The following is a 16945-nucleotide window of genomic DNA, read 5'->3' as shown; positions in this document are numbered from 1 at the left end:
GGGGCAACTAACACTTGGACTATATAAAGAAGTATGATAGCTGTTATTACTAATGAATAGTAATAAGCTTGATATACGCTTAATATATACTCAACATAGCAGATCACCAAACATTATGTATCTAAACCTCACAACAATAGTATCTAGAACCTTGTCAACATGCCACTAGTTTGGATGGAAGTAATTCTAGTTACATTAATTTCAGATTTTTAATTCAGCCCTCCTAAAGCACCCTAAAAAAAAGGCCCAAGCAGTTTTAGCATGGATACAAATGGGTGAAGGGTATGGACACTCCGCTGTGCCTTATTCTCTCTCAGTTTCTAGAAAAAGACCTGGAAAGCTGCTCACTGCTGCTGCTGAGAATCTGTTTGGACTGAAGAAGCTGCTGGATTATTTAAAGCTCTGTTCCAGTGATAGCCAACATTGGCTGTTGAAGTGTATGACTACGTTCCCTGTAAAATGTGTCTCCATTTCCTTTCAGGTTGGGAAACTGATCCAAGAAGCAGCTGGAAGGAGTAATTTGAAGAGAGTTACACTGGAGCTGGGTGGGAAAAGCCCAAACATTATTTTTGCAGATGCTGATTGTAAGTCAGCACTTCCATATTTCTCTCAAAAACATGTTTGTGTAGTACCTTTCTTTTTTTTTTTTTCCATTTTAGGGCATATCTTTCATATAAAGTGAAATGGACCAATATATCTGTATCTAATTGCACTTTGTAATCTTGCAGAAGCAGGCTAAGGTGTTTTATTTTCTATAAAAAGACAACTCTTGAATCCACAGATCCACAGACAACAAGAAAACAGAAAAAAGTTATAACCAAGCATACAGAAATGGTGTTTTTCACAGTCATAGTTCCATACACATTTGTCATCCTAAACTCTGCAACAAGGTGTTTTTAGTGCTTTTGATGATCTGGAAATTCTGTGGGTGGTTTGGGGTTGTTTTTTTGCTTCACAGCAACTATGAAAAGGGAGGGCTTTAATTTACACTTGAATTGATCATCTAGTCAGTGTAGTATTTCTGTTAAGCTGTTTTGATAGCAGCTACAAATAGAGATTATTCCAGTTTTTCATTTTTCACAATTGAAGAATTGTGTATTGAAATATCCTCACTGTCACTGTCAGCAAGGAACTGAAGATTTTGGCAGCTGGATGATGTTGTGCAGGTGAGATTTTTGGCACCTAAGAAGGTACGGAACAGCTGTTTAGGATAGGATAAAAACACTAACTGGAAGTTTCTGCTTAACTGATCAGCAATGAAATAGTTAAAAATGTTGATACCTAAATCGTCAGCAGGAGGTTTTGACGTTAACACCCCATTAAGATCAATGGGACAGTTCACACCTTGCTTTGAGCTATTGTTTCAGGCTGAGTGCAGGCACACCATATGAAATGGATTTCTGAGAACTTTGTAACCCAAACAGATACACATATAAGGATCTGCTCTTTTGATTTAAAAGGGTAAAGTGAATAGAAGAATAATTCTGGATAGCATGAATTACAAGAGCTGTTTACAAGGGTTGTTTACAATCATGTATTTGTTTTCAAAACTTACCAGTGTCTCAAAGACCAGGGAAAGCTTGAGAACTTTCAGCAGCCTTTCTACATCGAAATGTTTTACCAAGTTGGGTGTCTAAATTACAGCCACAGTCATCCTGGTACACTAAACAGGCTACCATCAACTGGAGCCAGATGCAGATGATGCAGACTTCTACCCCAGTTATTCATCTCCATCTCCCATCAGAAATCACCACAGGCCAAACGCCCCTACCCTACTAACTCACACTGGGTCACACTTCCGGTACAGGGATATATGCTGGGGGCAGGTGCGTGTTAAGAGTCTTCCCCAGGGGAAGGACAATGCTCATGGATACCACACAGAGCTGTAGTCGATCTGTGACTTGCTGTATCTGCCAAATAAGGTTGAGAACCTGGGAAGAAGTTGCAAGTAAGAGGGCACAGAGGAGAGCAGCGTCTTCTTCAGGACCGTCTTGTTTCACAGTAATGGTACCAAAGCTCTCTGGTCTTCCCGTAATTGCAAGCACCAGCACTTGACCTGAGATTCAGGCTTCAAAGCTCTGATTGTTTAAAAACAGCAGACAATTTGCTTACCCTTTGAAAGGAGCTGTTCGTTCTCTTTGAGGAACACTGTGTGCCAAAAGTTAGCAGAGAGCATGACAAAGCCATTGATAGTTTAGTGCACAAAAAAAAGTGACGAACGGTTAGAGTGCCTCATGGTGAAAAACTGTGTTAACAGTAGAAGAAACACCAGTTAATCAGTTCTATCCATTAGTGTCCTCAATCTCCATGGAACTGCCTGGGAAAATCTGAATGTGGTCCAGGGAACATCCTATTTAATTTCTTTCAAGACCACACTGAGGGCAGAATAAGATGCAGTTGTATAGGATGTGCTGAAAGTAAAGCACTATTGCTGTGTTTATTCTACAAAAGATTATACTTTAGGTAATGTTCCAAAGTGCTACAGCTGATAACAGAGTTATTACAGTGCTGTAGGGCATCGCTGTTTAAGGATGAATTCAACATTATTAGCTATTACACCTAATGGGAGAATTGAGCTCTGAATGTCTAAATATGACAGAATCCTCGCTTCCGGTAGGATGGTGGTTGTGTTAGTTGTACTGCCAAGGAAGTTAACATAGAAATGAAGGCTTGATTGTTCTATAAGTGATCTATATTTTTAAAGCTTTCCCCAGTCACCTCTACAGGCTAAGATGTTTGTCTTGCATAAAAATAGTGTGGCTTTTTGGGAAGGATAGGTCTTCCATTATCAAAGTCAGATTCTCTCAAGCTGTAAGTATTACACATGCAGTATTAAAGCAAGCACAAACTTGGGATCACAGACGAATTCTCCCCTCCTCTACTGACCTCAGTCAGCCAGATTTCCATAACGTAGGGCACAATCCATTTCCTAGGGTATCTTAACAGGTTTAGTTCATAAACTACATGTTGCTGTAACATTGGTCATACTGTACTCTTACAGACTGCTAAAGCAGTATTCTGTGGCTTGTATCACCAGATGGCATATGGAACGTATTCCCTATGGAACCTCCTTTACGTAGATGACGACTGAAGTCCCAAGTGGTCCCTTGCAATCTAGTGTTTCTGAAACAGTTGTAATGCTCTTAATATCCCTCCAGGTGTCTAGAGTGGAATAAATGGGGGGAAAAAAATACAACTTTGGACATGTTCAAAACCTCCATATTTTCACAGGGATTGTGACACAAAATGAAACGAATCATCTTCATTTACGACCTAACACAACAATAGCATGTTTTGATTTGGTTACTGTTGTGTTGGAGGGGTTTTTTTTAACCAAATCCTGCTTCTCTGAAGTTTTGGGAATGCAGCACTATGTAATATACATGACACTGGTGCAAAAGCAGATATGTCTGTGATTTGGTTTTTAGTGGACTATGCTGTGGAACAAGCTCACCAAGGAGTCTTCTTCAATCAAGGTCAATGCTGCACTGCAGGCTCACGAATTTATGTGGAAGAATCTATCTATGAAGAGTTTGTTAGAAGAAGCGTTGAACGTGCAAAAAGGAGAGTTGTGGGGAGTCCTTTTGACCCAACTACAGAACAAGGTCCACAGGTAAAAGAACAGTGCTTCGGTTTTACAGCCCAGAGGTGTCTGGAAGCGTCCAAACTCTACTAGGACAGACATGAGCTCACTGTCCAGGGTATGTGACACGATGAACACTTTAAAGATTAAAATTCTAGAAGAGGAGCTACTCTGTGCAGCCCAGAGGTATTTCTTGTTAAATAAAAAATCTCATCATAAGCAGCAGTAAACTTGCTTCCCAGCTTTAACAGCAAGATTCTGATCTTCAGCCCCCAAGATACCACTGTAAACTGTGAGAAGCTCTCAAAAGTCTCTGTGGACACTTACTTTCAAGAATTGTCTACAACCATAACTGTGCTTGTAGATCACTAGAGAGACAGGAATTCTGAGCAAAAGATGAGAGGAATTAGGAAAAGGTCTTTAGAAAATATGCCTGCCACAAATAACCAGCTGGGCTTATACGATTTTCAGGAAGTTAACCTGGGACAAAAAATAATGACCTGCTTTGTTTGTGCTTACAAACCAGACTGCTTAGCAAGAATGTGGGTTGAGCCACGTACATATGGGGACACATCCTTAAGAAGACTGAGCCCTAGGTTACAGGGAGCAGCTATCTGTACATCTTCGGCATCTCCAGCACAAAGAGTAGTGAATATAAGCATGAGCCTACTCGCTACGGCATGACTTGCTTAAAAAAACAATTTTGACTTGATTGTCAGATGCACAGTCTGCAAGTCAGATGGCTTCTTCTCTCTTTCAGATTGACAAAAAACAGTACAACAAGATCTTGGAACTGATTGAAAGCGGTATTACTGAAGGAGCAAAACTTGAATGTGGCGGTAAAGGGCTAGGAAGAAAGGGCTTCTTCATCGAACCTACAGTGTTTTCGAATGTGACAGATGACATGCGCATTGCCAAGGAGGAGGTATTCACACGCATGGGAAAGATCATTTTATAATGTCCTAAATATGATTTTTTTTCCTTGTTTACTTCCTGAGGCAACAGCTTTAGAGTTAAAATTAGCACTATATTACAAACCGAACAAACAAAAAAAAAGTAAAATCTTTTCAGAACTCCTTCTCCACAGAGCAACCGCTGACATCAGTTGGGTAAAGAAGCTCAATTTCTGTCATTGGCTATAAAGTGTCAGATCTCAAAGAAGATAGAAGGGAATAATGTATGACTTCCACTGAGGCAACTGCTTTGGGAAATGCACGCAGTTTTAGAGACAGCTATTATCACTATTAACTGTTGGTGTGGGAATCTGTAAAGAGTACAACAGGAGAGAGAAGACAATTAAAAAAGCAGAATAAAACAGGGATAAAACACCTCTGAGTGAGCTGGTTCATTAATTAATGATTAATCTTTGTTGCAGATTTTTGGGCCTGTTCAAGAAATACTGAGATTTAAAACCATGGACGAAGTTATAGAGAGAGCCAACAATTCTGATTTTGGGCTGGTAGCTGCTGTCTTTACAAATGACATAAACAAGGCCCTGACAGTCTCTTCAGCGATGCAGGCTGGGACAGTCTGGTAAGGCACAAGTTATCACACTCTTGCTCTTGGAGATAAAGAGTTTGACTCACTATCATTATGGCACCTCAGTTTTGCGCCCTTTGACTGAAAAATGTTTATCTAGACCATCCTAGTGGTGAATCACTAACCAAGATATGGAGCAGCTGCAGGGAGGTGTGACTCTGCTCACTGCGGGTGAACGCTGTTGAAAACTGGAAAGTGCCTTGCTTGCCATTAGTATGGCAGCCACACTGCTGAGTGGCATTACTGAAAACAAACAAAGCAGAGTGTAAACAATCTTCTCTGCAGAGCAGAGAAATCCTGTGAGGTTTCTGCTAAAGGCACAAAGAATCATGGGCTTTATACAACATTAAGGAACTTTATACAATGTTAAGGGGCCACATCTTCTCCCTGGTCCTTGGGAATAAGTAATGCCACTTCTAGAGTTTAATATTTGCAATCTGGTACATCAAGTTTGGGTGGACTGAAGATCCACAAGAAATCAGGGAGAAAAAGGACAAATTCAAGCCTAATAGCTCTGTGTCATGAACTGGCACGGCGTTTTGGCAGCAGTTTACTGAAGCTGTGTCCAAGCACCGTGCACCAGCACTGGCATCTTCCAGTCCTGGCCAAATCCCATTCTCCTTATGACTATGGAGCAGAATGTTGGTTTTGTGGCATAATCCCTCATTTCTTTTCAACGTGAGACAAGTGTTATTACTAAGCCCCACAAGCCCCACAGCCTCTCCCCAAGTTGTCCAAAGGTCTCTGACAGCACAGTGGGACTTAATGCCTCTTCCTGTTACAGGATCAATTGCTACAATGCCTTAAATGCTCAAAGTCCTTTTGGAGGATTCAAAATGTCTGGCAATGGAAGAGAGATGTGAGTATTACACAGCTGTCTTGTAAACTGTTTTCAGCTCTACAACTTAACAAACATTAGTGAATCCTTCCACGCAAATTACAGTCAGGAAATATTCCCATCTGAGGATCAGAGCACAATGTAAGATGTCTGATAATCATTGTCCTTTCTCAATGCGATTGATTTACATGGTAGGACCTTTTTCTTTTTTCTTTTTTGACATAGCAGAAGTTAGTGGGACTCCTTATTCTGAAAGGAAAATTTTCTAGTATTTTTCTGAATTTGTAACCTGTGCCTTCTGAGGGTTTTTCTGAGCCATATTAACCAGTACTTTTGCAGAAAGATTCTCCTTCTGGTACTGCTCTGTGTTTGTTTACTGGTTTGGTGTACTTGTTTCAGAGATGTTTTGCCATGTGTTTTGCCTCTCTGGCTATTTTTTCCTTTCTTTACTTTTTCCTATATTTATTAATACAGGTGCATCTGAATTTTATTAAAATATTATCTATCTCAGATTTATAAACAATGTTAAATGAAATCAGGCCTAGGGAGAGAGAGACAAATATGTTTACATCACTTTCAAAAAATCACTTTCCAATACGAAGCTTTCTGTATTTTCTTACTCCATTTAGAACGAAGTGCCAAATATTCTAAAACAGAGCTACACACTCAAATATTGACCCAGTTTAAAGCCTTACCGGTTTTAATTGTCATTACAATCACAAGGAAGTTTAGCAATTGCATCAGCCCCAGATTGGTTACGCATACAAAGGATTCAATTAATTTCTGTGCAGGGGGCATATATACCAGATAGGTCTCACCTAAGCGTTCAAAATAGCTTATGGCTAATGGCAGACTCAGCAATAAAACTAAAGTAAGGTCAAACTCTTTAAAACTTTAAATACGCTGAAGTATACAACTTGATCTATAAAATAAGCTCTACGTAGTCTGAAATATTTTCCCTCATTATGGAGTACTTTGAATAACACATTCATACTATTCTCCACATTCATGAGTTATGAGGTGATCTCACACTGGCATAAATATGTCAGTTCATCTAACTCTTATCATTGTGAAAATACTCTGAATCTACTAAGCTCGATACAGCACGAGTAACTTGACACCCAAGAGTGACCCCATTGACTTCAGGGAGGTTAACTGTGCAAGTGAAATATTCACATATTGGTATTGTAGTTTTTGAAAGGAGGGGAAACCAGGGAGCACTCCATCTCCCATGCAAAAATCTATAGTAGTTGTACACTTGATTCCAATCTACAGCTTTGAAAGTATTCACCATAAACAATAAATGTTTGGAATGGCAATATTCTCTGTCTTACAAAGATGCCTGAAAACCTTCTTATGAGTAATTATTCTACTCCTTTCAGAACCTCTTTGATCAGATATCACCTGCTAACCCATCTCCTGCCCCCTACATTACTATCTGCCTACTTTTTTATTAAAATGTTACATTTTCTTAGATCCCTATTTTTAAGGGGTACGCTTTACAGCCTACATAATGTTGAGTCAGGCAACTAAAGAACAACAACAAAAAAAGCAGAGAAAGTGTCCATAAATATGTGTGTCATTGACAAACTATGTTACAGCCAGATTGTAATTGTGCCACTGTGCTGCATGTGCTAGCATTGCATTACCTAGGACTTGTTTTGTTCCTGCATTTAAATTCACAGATTTTTATCATACACAGGGGAAAAAATGAACGCAGGAAGTTGAGATCTGCTATGTTCCTTTTACACGCCCACAAAATGTAGCAGGCTATGTGTGTACCAGTAAAGAAGCAGAACTCACGTACACTATAGAACTAATTTCTGTTTAAGTTAAGGCTACCTACAATATTCTTGCATTATTAGAGGAGTCTGAAAGGATTTTTCTACATTTACATTTCCTTAAAGCTTCTTATCACTACCTGAGTGGTGCAAAATTTAACCCGTGCAACTAAAAATCAGGTGACTCAGCCCAGATTGGCACATGCATTAAAGTTGCCAAAAATTCTGATCTCTGTCCAATTGTCTTCAAGGGAAGGAGGTGCCCTTCAACTTCAGAACTATCCTTTAATGCCATAGGAATTATTATTGCTGGATAGCTCGGAGATACAGCAGTGCATAGTTGCATTCCCAAAAAGAAGTGCCAGCAGGAGAACGGTTTGGCGCTATGATTCTTTTCCTTATCTTTTATCTCTTGGAATGAGGGAGGGAAGAGAGTATGTAATAATTCTTTCTGAAGAGCAATTTGGTCCCCTTCCCTGACACCTCCACAACCAAGGGATAGCATCATGCCGACTCGACCCATGGCCTCCTTCCTTTTCACACACACAACCCTGGTTCTTACTCTAATACCAAACTACAAGCCAAGAAGACTCAAAGTGTCCATAGAACAGGATGTTGTTGCTACCTACTGCCCTGTATTAGGCTGTGGGGACAAGCAAGCCCTTTAATTGATTACACAATGACTCTTCTGCTCTGAATGTCTGCAATAACCCATCTTCCTCTTCAGCAAGGGCAACTTTTTAACTTTTGAAAAAACACTTACCTTAGAATTCATCACAGCTCTCCATTTCCAGACTTTCAGTCAGAAAAGAAATGCATAATGTCCTGAAGCCTTGGGATGAAGAAACAGACAATAATCATATCTAATTTTGTTGGCCAGACTAAGAAAAGAAACTAACTGGCAGTTGGAACATCCATAAAGGCACTGGATACTCTGTTAGCTAGGTTATCTATTGACTTGCAAAAATGTCTCCAGCAGGTGTGTGGAGCCAAGCCACAGCCATACTCAATCAAGCAGAAACTTGTACACAGAGAGACATACTACCATTAGTTACCAGCCTCCATGTGGCTCCAGGTGACAGCTCCCACTGAGCCATAAGGCAATAGCTCTGTGGCTCGCCTGAGTCTGGTAAATAGCTCAAGTTTTTGGTCATTCTTTGGAGACAAATCTACCACTTTCTACTGAAAGGTGGAAGTGGTCTACATCAATGGGAACCTTTCACATGAAAAAATCTCTACTAACATATTTCCTGGCAAGCTGAATCATCAGTCTGAGTTAAATATAAACACTGTATCACATGCAAGACTTACCAAGTCAAAAGGCACATGAGAAGGTTTTCAAAACTTAAAAACATGTGGAATGAAATGGGTGGATAAATACTAGTATTTCTGCCCATATGAATTAACTTTCCAAGGAAGGTTACAGGAGTTCCTCCCCCAATACTGTGTAAAATTTACAGGGTAGAAGTAAATACAAAGTGGGCCAACACCAGGGGCATACAGAGAGGTTTAAATGTTTTAGACAGTGGCCTCTGCATTCTGAAAGCAACACTTACTAGAAAGAGATTCTGGGGAATTCCACTGAAATATTCATTACGGTGCAGCTAGTATTAAGTTCTCCACAGGGGCATCCAAAGGGAAGACAGTATCAAAGAGTAAACATGGTACCATGATATGCATGTCACCACTTTTTAGATTGTAATATAAAGAAGCAATATTGTGTGTGTTTTAGGGGTGGGGTAAGAATTTAACCAAGAAACAACATGACAGAAAAGATCAAACTGTTAAAACTTAAATAATGACTTGACTGTTACACATTTCTCCATTACTCACAATACGCACAGCAAAATCTCAGGTAGGCCATAACTCCCAGGAAATCATGCAATATCTACTCTAAACCTTAGAGTTCCCTAAGAAATATCTGGTGTAAACTGATGCTTAAATTTGTTTTTCAGGGGTGAATGTGGATTGAGAGAATATTCTGAAGTTAAAACTGTGACAATAAAGATCCCTCAGAAGAACTCCTAAAATGACAAAAGGACCACATTGTGCAAAGAGCACATGATGCCACCCTCTCTATTCCTTATGGATACCAGCACTCAGGAATAAAAAGTGTTACACAATATATATTTAAGAAATTAAGTTGCAACATATATACTGGGCACATAATTGCGTATGTAAAGCAAACCAACTCTGCATGTTTTCAAAAAACTCTCCTGAGAATCGTTACATTTTTATAAAACAAATCATAACAAGAGATAAAATTGCTATTGGGCATCATTTAGTAACGGTTCTAGCTATAAAACTGTTAAATGCAAACGCATGCACACACATTTCTCTCTTCTTTAAATAAACAAGATAAGTCTTACCGGTTTCAGGTTGCCTTCTCAAACACATCTGCCTAGTAGTAACATTCTAGTTTCAATCAGGGCCTTACAAGCCAGATTTTACCCCAAATGCTGGCAATAAACAACATAATTATCATTGCTGTTCTTGAAAAATAAAAGACCTGAATGGTAATGAGCCAAAAATTGGTATACTGGCAACTTTCCAATTAGCATGCTCACATAAAGTGGTCAAACTGGGGAGGGAATCAAATAGTTACATAGATGATGAAATCCAAATACTTATCAGTGAGGTCTGGCTTTCATGACCCAGAGCAATTTGATTTTCAAAGCTTATTTTCATGATTACTTTATGTCTTGCTATAAGCAAAAATCCTCCCTCACTTATGAGAACTTGAAAGGTTTTACCTGCCTGCCAAAAGAGCCTGGCCCAACAGGGTGGGAGGCTGTTAAGGAGAACAGGAACAGATCCCAAGGCTTCACAGACTATTTCAGCTTTCACTGCTTGTCTAGTTTGCTGTTGCTGTTAAGTGTTGTTTTCATCTTTTTTCTTTTTTTAAACAAATATCTGCATACACAGACTCCATTTACTTGTCTATTAAACTGCCTGCGATTACACTGGGAATTACTAAGGACTTGTTACAGCAGGAAGAGCCTAGCAAAAGCTCACCTGACAAGAAATAAGCTTGACTTAATTTTCTTACTAAATGATGGCCGGCCATCCTCACCATGCTGGTGAGCCTCACAAGGTACCAGCTTCTCACTTGTCTGGTTTCTGGCCCACAAACAAAATAGGAGTAAGTTCTTTCACAAGTGAGGTGTTTAAAGCCTGTCACATTATTAGCTGCTGCCTACAGAATCTCTTCCAACTTGTAAACTAACTAAACACCATCTCTTTCTTCTTCCCAGCTGCAGAGCTCATTGATCCCCCAGACTTTAAGAGGTTTCATCTTATGTTTTAACTTAGAATTAAGAAAATTTGTTCTAAAATAGAGTAAATCATCTACACTGTAGAACTACATTATCTGGGATGTAAGAACAGAATTATGGCCTCAAGTGTAAAAGCATTCCTAGTAGCAGAGTCTGTACTATGAACTATTGAAAACTCCAGACCTGATCAGTAAATCATTTCTGCATGTTCTTAACTTCCTCTACTCTCTGAGGAATTCCTTGTAGATTTAAAGTTGTGTGTGTCCTTAAACATAGTGCTGGATCAGGACAAGAGTATCCAGCACTGTGTAGTGCTGAATATTTTCTATTTCTAACTCATGTCAAACTGTGTATGTGTTTTTAAAGTAATATGTATACATGATGTTATTCAGACATGAACGTACATTGATGGAAATGGAGAGAAATCAAAATATTCCTGAGTTGTTAAGCGCAAATGCCATATGCTTCTACTGTAGTGTCAGAGTGAAGAAAACCAAAATACAGCAAATAAAAGGTTAGTTATCTTTTAAACTGCAATATAAAATGTGAAAAAGGAGATTTTACTTCCTTTCTCCTATTTACGTAAAAGAGAAACTTCCTGTGCTAACAGCATTTACGCCGTGTACTCTTTGTATTATTTCTGTGTATTTTGTATGTCTGTGCTTTATTCCCAGTACATTCAGGTAAATAATATAGAGTTGGCATTTTTTTCAACCCTGTCACTGCAGCTCCATTTGATGTACATGGATTTGTGAAATCCTTTTTTAAATGTACCATCTGCATGGATCCAACAAACATTTTTCCAGTCCCTGCAGCTTTTTGTTACAGTTTTTAATCATGTATATAGTTATATGTTATTAAAAAGTAAAAGGATATTTTCTATGAAGTTTTTTCCATTAAAAAGGTTTAGAGAAAGACCTTAGACTGTGAGACTCCTTTATTGTTGACAGAGCTATAAAAATATTAAAAAAAAATATTTTCTTAGCAAAAGATCTGCTCTCACAGTAGCTTTATTTTCATTTGCGAAAGTGAATGAAGTAAAAGGCCAATTACATTTTCTAGAATATTATTGCAGCTGTATAAAAAACACTTATGAATTGCAGATCTAGGTCGTAGCCAAAGTTCATCCTCACCCTCGCAGTCATAAAGTTTAACTATTGGGGAAGGTCTGAAATCGTGAGAACCAGTGGGGCACCCTTGCAAACTGCTGCATCACAGCTTGAGTTTTGGATAATGTTTAAAACAATTATGATACTTTCTCTAGTAGATGAGTCACAGAGATGATTAAATTATGGAGCGATATTCTACCTATCTTTTAATTTCAGAATGGTAAACAGGGGTAAAGGCCAGACCAAATGTTATTAGACAGCCAGTAAAATTCACGTGGCCAGATACCATATGTGTCTTCCTCCAGCCATCCCTTTATTCCAGGGTTACTTTCATGGCCAGGAATGACATTACTCTTTTGAAATGGTGCCAATTTAGATAAAGCAACGACTCAGTTAATAAGGCCAAGTTACTTCACTCTATGGCAAGCAATGGTTATACCTCAGTGTCACTGAAGAATGCTGTAGGTTTAATCAACACTGTAGGTTTAATCAAGCTCCAGCCAGCAAAACTAAATGTAGCAATAAATGCACAGTAAAGGAAGAATTTGGAAATAATTGCACATTTCTTCTGGAAAAAGGATGTGAAGAAAGGCAAAAAGAATTTAATTTCTGTGGCCTTCAGACAAAGCAATGGATATTGATACTACTTGAATTCATGCATTTATTGGTGCCCTGTTACAAAGAATGCTCTTTCTCTTCCTCCTGACATCAGGATGGAAAAGCATGCCTTGCATATGTGGAGGCACTGTGTTACAGTGCCCTCTTATTTCTCAGTTCTGTCCTGGTTAAATGGAGAAACCATAATACTGAATTCAGGGCGTCAGTTTAGCTAGAGAGGAAATCAAAGGGAAGCAGTGCACCGTACTGTTTACTTACAGCTCTCTGCATGGTCACACCTAGAGAGCTCTAGAGAGCTACATTTACAACCACCTTGCATTTGCATCCATACATCTCCATTTACTACATGCTAATCCATCAACACAGGAAGTTATTTTTCTCATAACAACTTCATACCACAGTGACTGATATTCACAGTGCTGGATCTATCAGGAAACGGGAAAAGCCTCTGTGGCTATTAGATGCCATCGGCATTCCCAACCCATTCAAATAGACTGCTCTCAGCACATCAGACTACAGCTGCATAAAACCATCTTTCTTCCTCATCCTCATTAAACACATGGTTATTGTATCTTCCATGTCCACTGACAGTGCACAGGTATCAAGGAACTGTGTGGCTCTGCCAGAAGGTGCAGGAACTTCTGAGGCAAAGTGAGGAACTTTAGCATGAAGTTGGGTCATGTACAAGGACAGATGAGGCTGCTGTGAGAGTAGTGATGTAATTCCGTGTGACTGAAGTGCGCCTAAAATATCCTACGTCTAGGGCTTGGGGTCCCACTTTCCTCTTCCACACCGCAAACCATGGAGTGCTGGGATGCTGGTTTCAATGAGCCCTTGCCTAATTTTTCTCAAAGGACCAGAACTGACATGCTGGAATTCAAGGTTAACACAAGCAACAGATTATTACAGCTGGCTGCACTGCAAGTGCAGTCATTTCAGTGGTGAAGAGCAGGTTAAGTAGTCTGTGTAGCCACAGCTGCTACACTGGCGCAGCGCTCAGCACCAAGTGCTTTGCTCTCTGAGACTGAGGCCTAGAGGCTGCACACACACATAGGACATAATCTGTGCCAGCGACAGCGAGTAGAGGCACAAGGGTGACTTGCATCTTGGTACAACTGTAGTAAGTGCCCAGAGCTGTGGCATAATGCCCCAGTCCCCTTACTGTTAGAGAGGGAGAAAAAGCACATCTACATGCCAGCTGAGTTTAAATGCTGTACCCTCACTAAAACCCAGCCTCATCGCCCCAGCACAGGTACTTTAGTGCCCAGTTGCACTGCAGTGACCAAAACTATTGTTTTCCAGTATCAACAAATTTAAATCCACTCAAACCACTACTGAAAAAAATGGATCACACCCACTGCTTTTCTATGGTGAGCATTTGCACTGTTACATTTCATAAGTTTATAGGATGAGTTCCATCAATCAGCAGAGGCTGTCCTGTACGATGCACAGCACATTCGCTTTTGGGTGTGCCTGCAGTGCCAGCAGTAACACCAGGGAACATTATTTCGCCCGACTGCAGGTGACGTTTATGAATGCATTACGGAAGGCCCTTGCCATCAGCTGTAATGCTCCAAAGCTTCCAATGCCCAGGAAAGCTGGGGCATCTGCTGGGACATTTGCCTTAAGGATCAATGAAGTCTGCATTACCTATATGTTCCCCAGTGCATTAGTGTAATCATTACTTGTATTGTCATTTAATCCTAGTATCTAACACCAAATCCTGCAATTCCAGGCTGGTTTTGAGGCATTTTTATCTGCCTGGAATCTCTTGATGAGACCTGCTAAATAAACCTGGATTGTGCAACCACAACAGCAATAGATTGTAAGAAAAGCTCCAGCTGCAGAGGTTGCCAAGGAGGCTGTGCACACAGCAGGCTGAAGTAACCCAAAAGGGTGCTTGTGAAATGTTTGTGCTGCTGGCAGGCAGCACATTGCCAGGACAGATCACACATCATGCATTTGCACATCAAATGAAGCTGCACTGGTCTGAGAGCATGGGAAAGGCCTGTCTTGAACGGCATGTGTCCTACTTCCTAAACATGTATATTTTACACTTTACACTTGGTCATTGGCCAGACTGAAAGTACCACAAGTTCCCCAAAGCTTGTCATTTTGCCTTTGAAGTGGAACTGTTTGGATAATGTTTCCTTTGGCAATTTATCTATGTAACAAAGCAAGAACTTAGCTGCACTGGCCTCTCAACAATCCACCACTAGCTTTTGTCAAAGTATTCATGCGTTTGTGTGTATGCACCCACACAAAATTTGATCATTTTTCATGATCTTGCTTAGTCCCTCTAGTTCCCCTTATGGTTCCTCACGATGAGGTTGGTGTAACTTGTGCTAATATTAACTTGGATCATTTTGGGGCTTCTCCCTGCTCTTTGTACGCCTGGCTGAGTTCCCATTTCCTACAGCACCTTAATTAGCAAGACATTTGTGTGCAGCTCACCCCTGCCACCGAACAAAAAGAAGAGGTGTTTGCACTGCTTCCCCTGGCAAAAGGAATCCAGCTTATGGTCCACTGGTTTTCTCAGACTCTCATGAGACCACAAAATGGGACACACAGGGCAGGATTTCTTGTGAAGTTTCTGGTGTTTCCCGCTTTCTTTTGGTCCAAAACCTCTCCCACAGTTTTTGGCATTTGACACCCAATCTCAAACCACAGTCAGGGCCTGATATGAGATGCCTCCTTTTAATTTTGAACTTCGCAAACACTCAGGTTTCTGGAAAGGATGCTGAACAGAAAAGTACTCATTCCCACCAAGAGACTACAGGTTAAGAGTTGTGACTAAAGCATTCCCCTCACACCTGATGGTCCTGCTGCTAGTCAGAATTCCCAGTTCATTCATTCACCATGAGAATGGGGCTCAAACTCACAACTGACTAGTGAGGTGCCCTATCCCCAGGCTATACAGCTATGGGGACTATGCAGACAGCCTTTACTCAAATCAAGCTTTCCAAAAAGTCTAGAAAATTCACCAAATACTCTTCAGCCTTATTCTTCCAGCATCACATGCATATTCTCTTTTAAATACAACCTGGCTGTGAAATTACGGAGAAGCACACAAGGAAATGGGCATCTATAGAGCTACCAATCTGTGGTTCCTGAGTAGCCGGAGCTCCTGAGCATACAAGGAAAGCTCCTGCGTGTCACATTGCACCAGGATCACCTTAGCTGCCACTTGTGATGTAAGGGAGGAGGCAAGTCTAGTGAGGCTGCTGAGAGCACCATGCCCTTTTTGTCCTGGCATGAAACTAAACTGCAGCAACGGACTCTTTCCTGAGAATCTGTCGCACATTTCTTCTCAGTGCATGCTGCACATCTTAAGCCATGGAAAGCATTGCTAGAGAGCTCCTGGGGACTGCTAAGTTGGCCAGGCCTCGACCACATCAGTACATACAGAACAACCTACTTCCATAACCAAAACTGCAGCAAAACCCAGAGCAATTCCTGCTCTGTCTTTGCTGCAGCCCTGCCTCTCCAGCAGTCTTCCCCTTGCAGCGTCTGCCTCCCAAAGACAAACAATTTGCCAGACATTTACAGGAAAAGACACCCAGGAAATTCCACTGGTAAACAGACTTTTAGAGGAGTTTCCTTAGGGAATGCTATACATTTGGCCTTCTCTACAATTCGCAATAGATCCCCCTTTGTGAACCTACCTGCTGCCATTAGTGGGAAAATGACAGTAGATTCCAGCTGTCCAATGCCTTTCAAAAAGACCCAGGAAGATGCTTCCATCTCCTGCATCTGTAGCGACTTTATAGCCAAGGCTCTGGGACAAACCTTTTAAGCTAGTTATAACAGACATAAAAACAACAACAAAATCACCACAGACTTATTTCTCAGTGTTTCAAATTACCTTGCCGTTCTTTCCTATGAAAATGCCAACCCTGTTTTCTTCCCTGTAGTGAACTGCACAGGTATTATAGAAGGGCTGGTGCAACACTCTGCTAAAAGGTAGGGTTGTGGGTTGATTTCTACTTTAAAAACACATACAATATCCCTGAGCAACTTCTCAGGGTTTTAGCAAAGAGGCTCTTTTAACTAAATTGTGTTCTTTGGTAGAACAGCAACAAATGGTTGAATAATTTGTTTTTACAATGTCCTCTCCGGGAAGACTAATTACTAGCTAGCCTTCTAAAATGCACTTTCAAACATTTGGGGCCCCATTCTTTTTCAGGCAGAATTCATACTAC

The 16945-nt window shown here is 40.4% G+C and overlaps 1 protein-coding gene across 1 annotated transcript; it reads left to right on the top strand.

Moving 5' to 3' along the window:
* Positions 1–317: 317 nt before the first annotated feature.
* LOC104278661 (retinal dehydrogenase 2-like) lies at positions 318–10461 on the top strand (the record flags this gene model as incomplete). The annotated part of the gene is made up of 6 exons (XM_009875692.1): positions 318–584; positions 3429–3613; positions 4344–4508; positions 4959–5116; positions 5907–5981; positions 9697–10461. Coding segments are annotated over 6 exons (923 nt in total), but the record flags the coding sequence as incomplete, so codon positions are not given.
* Between the last annotated feature and the right edge of the window lie 6484 nt (positions 10462–16945).

The sequence above is a fragment of the Apaloderma vittatum genome, unplaced genomic scaffold (assembly GCF_000703405.1).
Source record: "Apaloderma vittatum isolate BGI_N311 unplaced genomic scaffold, ASM70340v1 scaffold30058, whole genome shotgun sequence".
Classification (NCBI taxonomy): Eukaryota; Metazoa; Chordata; class Aves; order Trogoniformes; family Trogonidae; genus Apaloderma; species Apaloderma vittatum.
The sequence above is the reverse complement of the archived record's forward strand: the minus strand, read 5'-3'. Positions and strand labels throughout refer to the sequence as shown.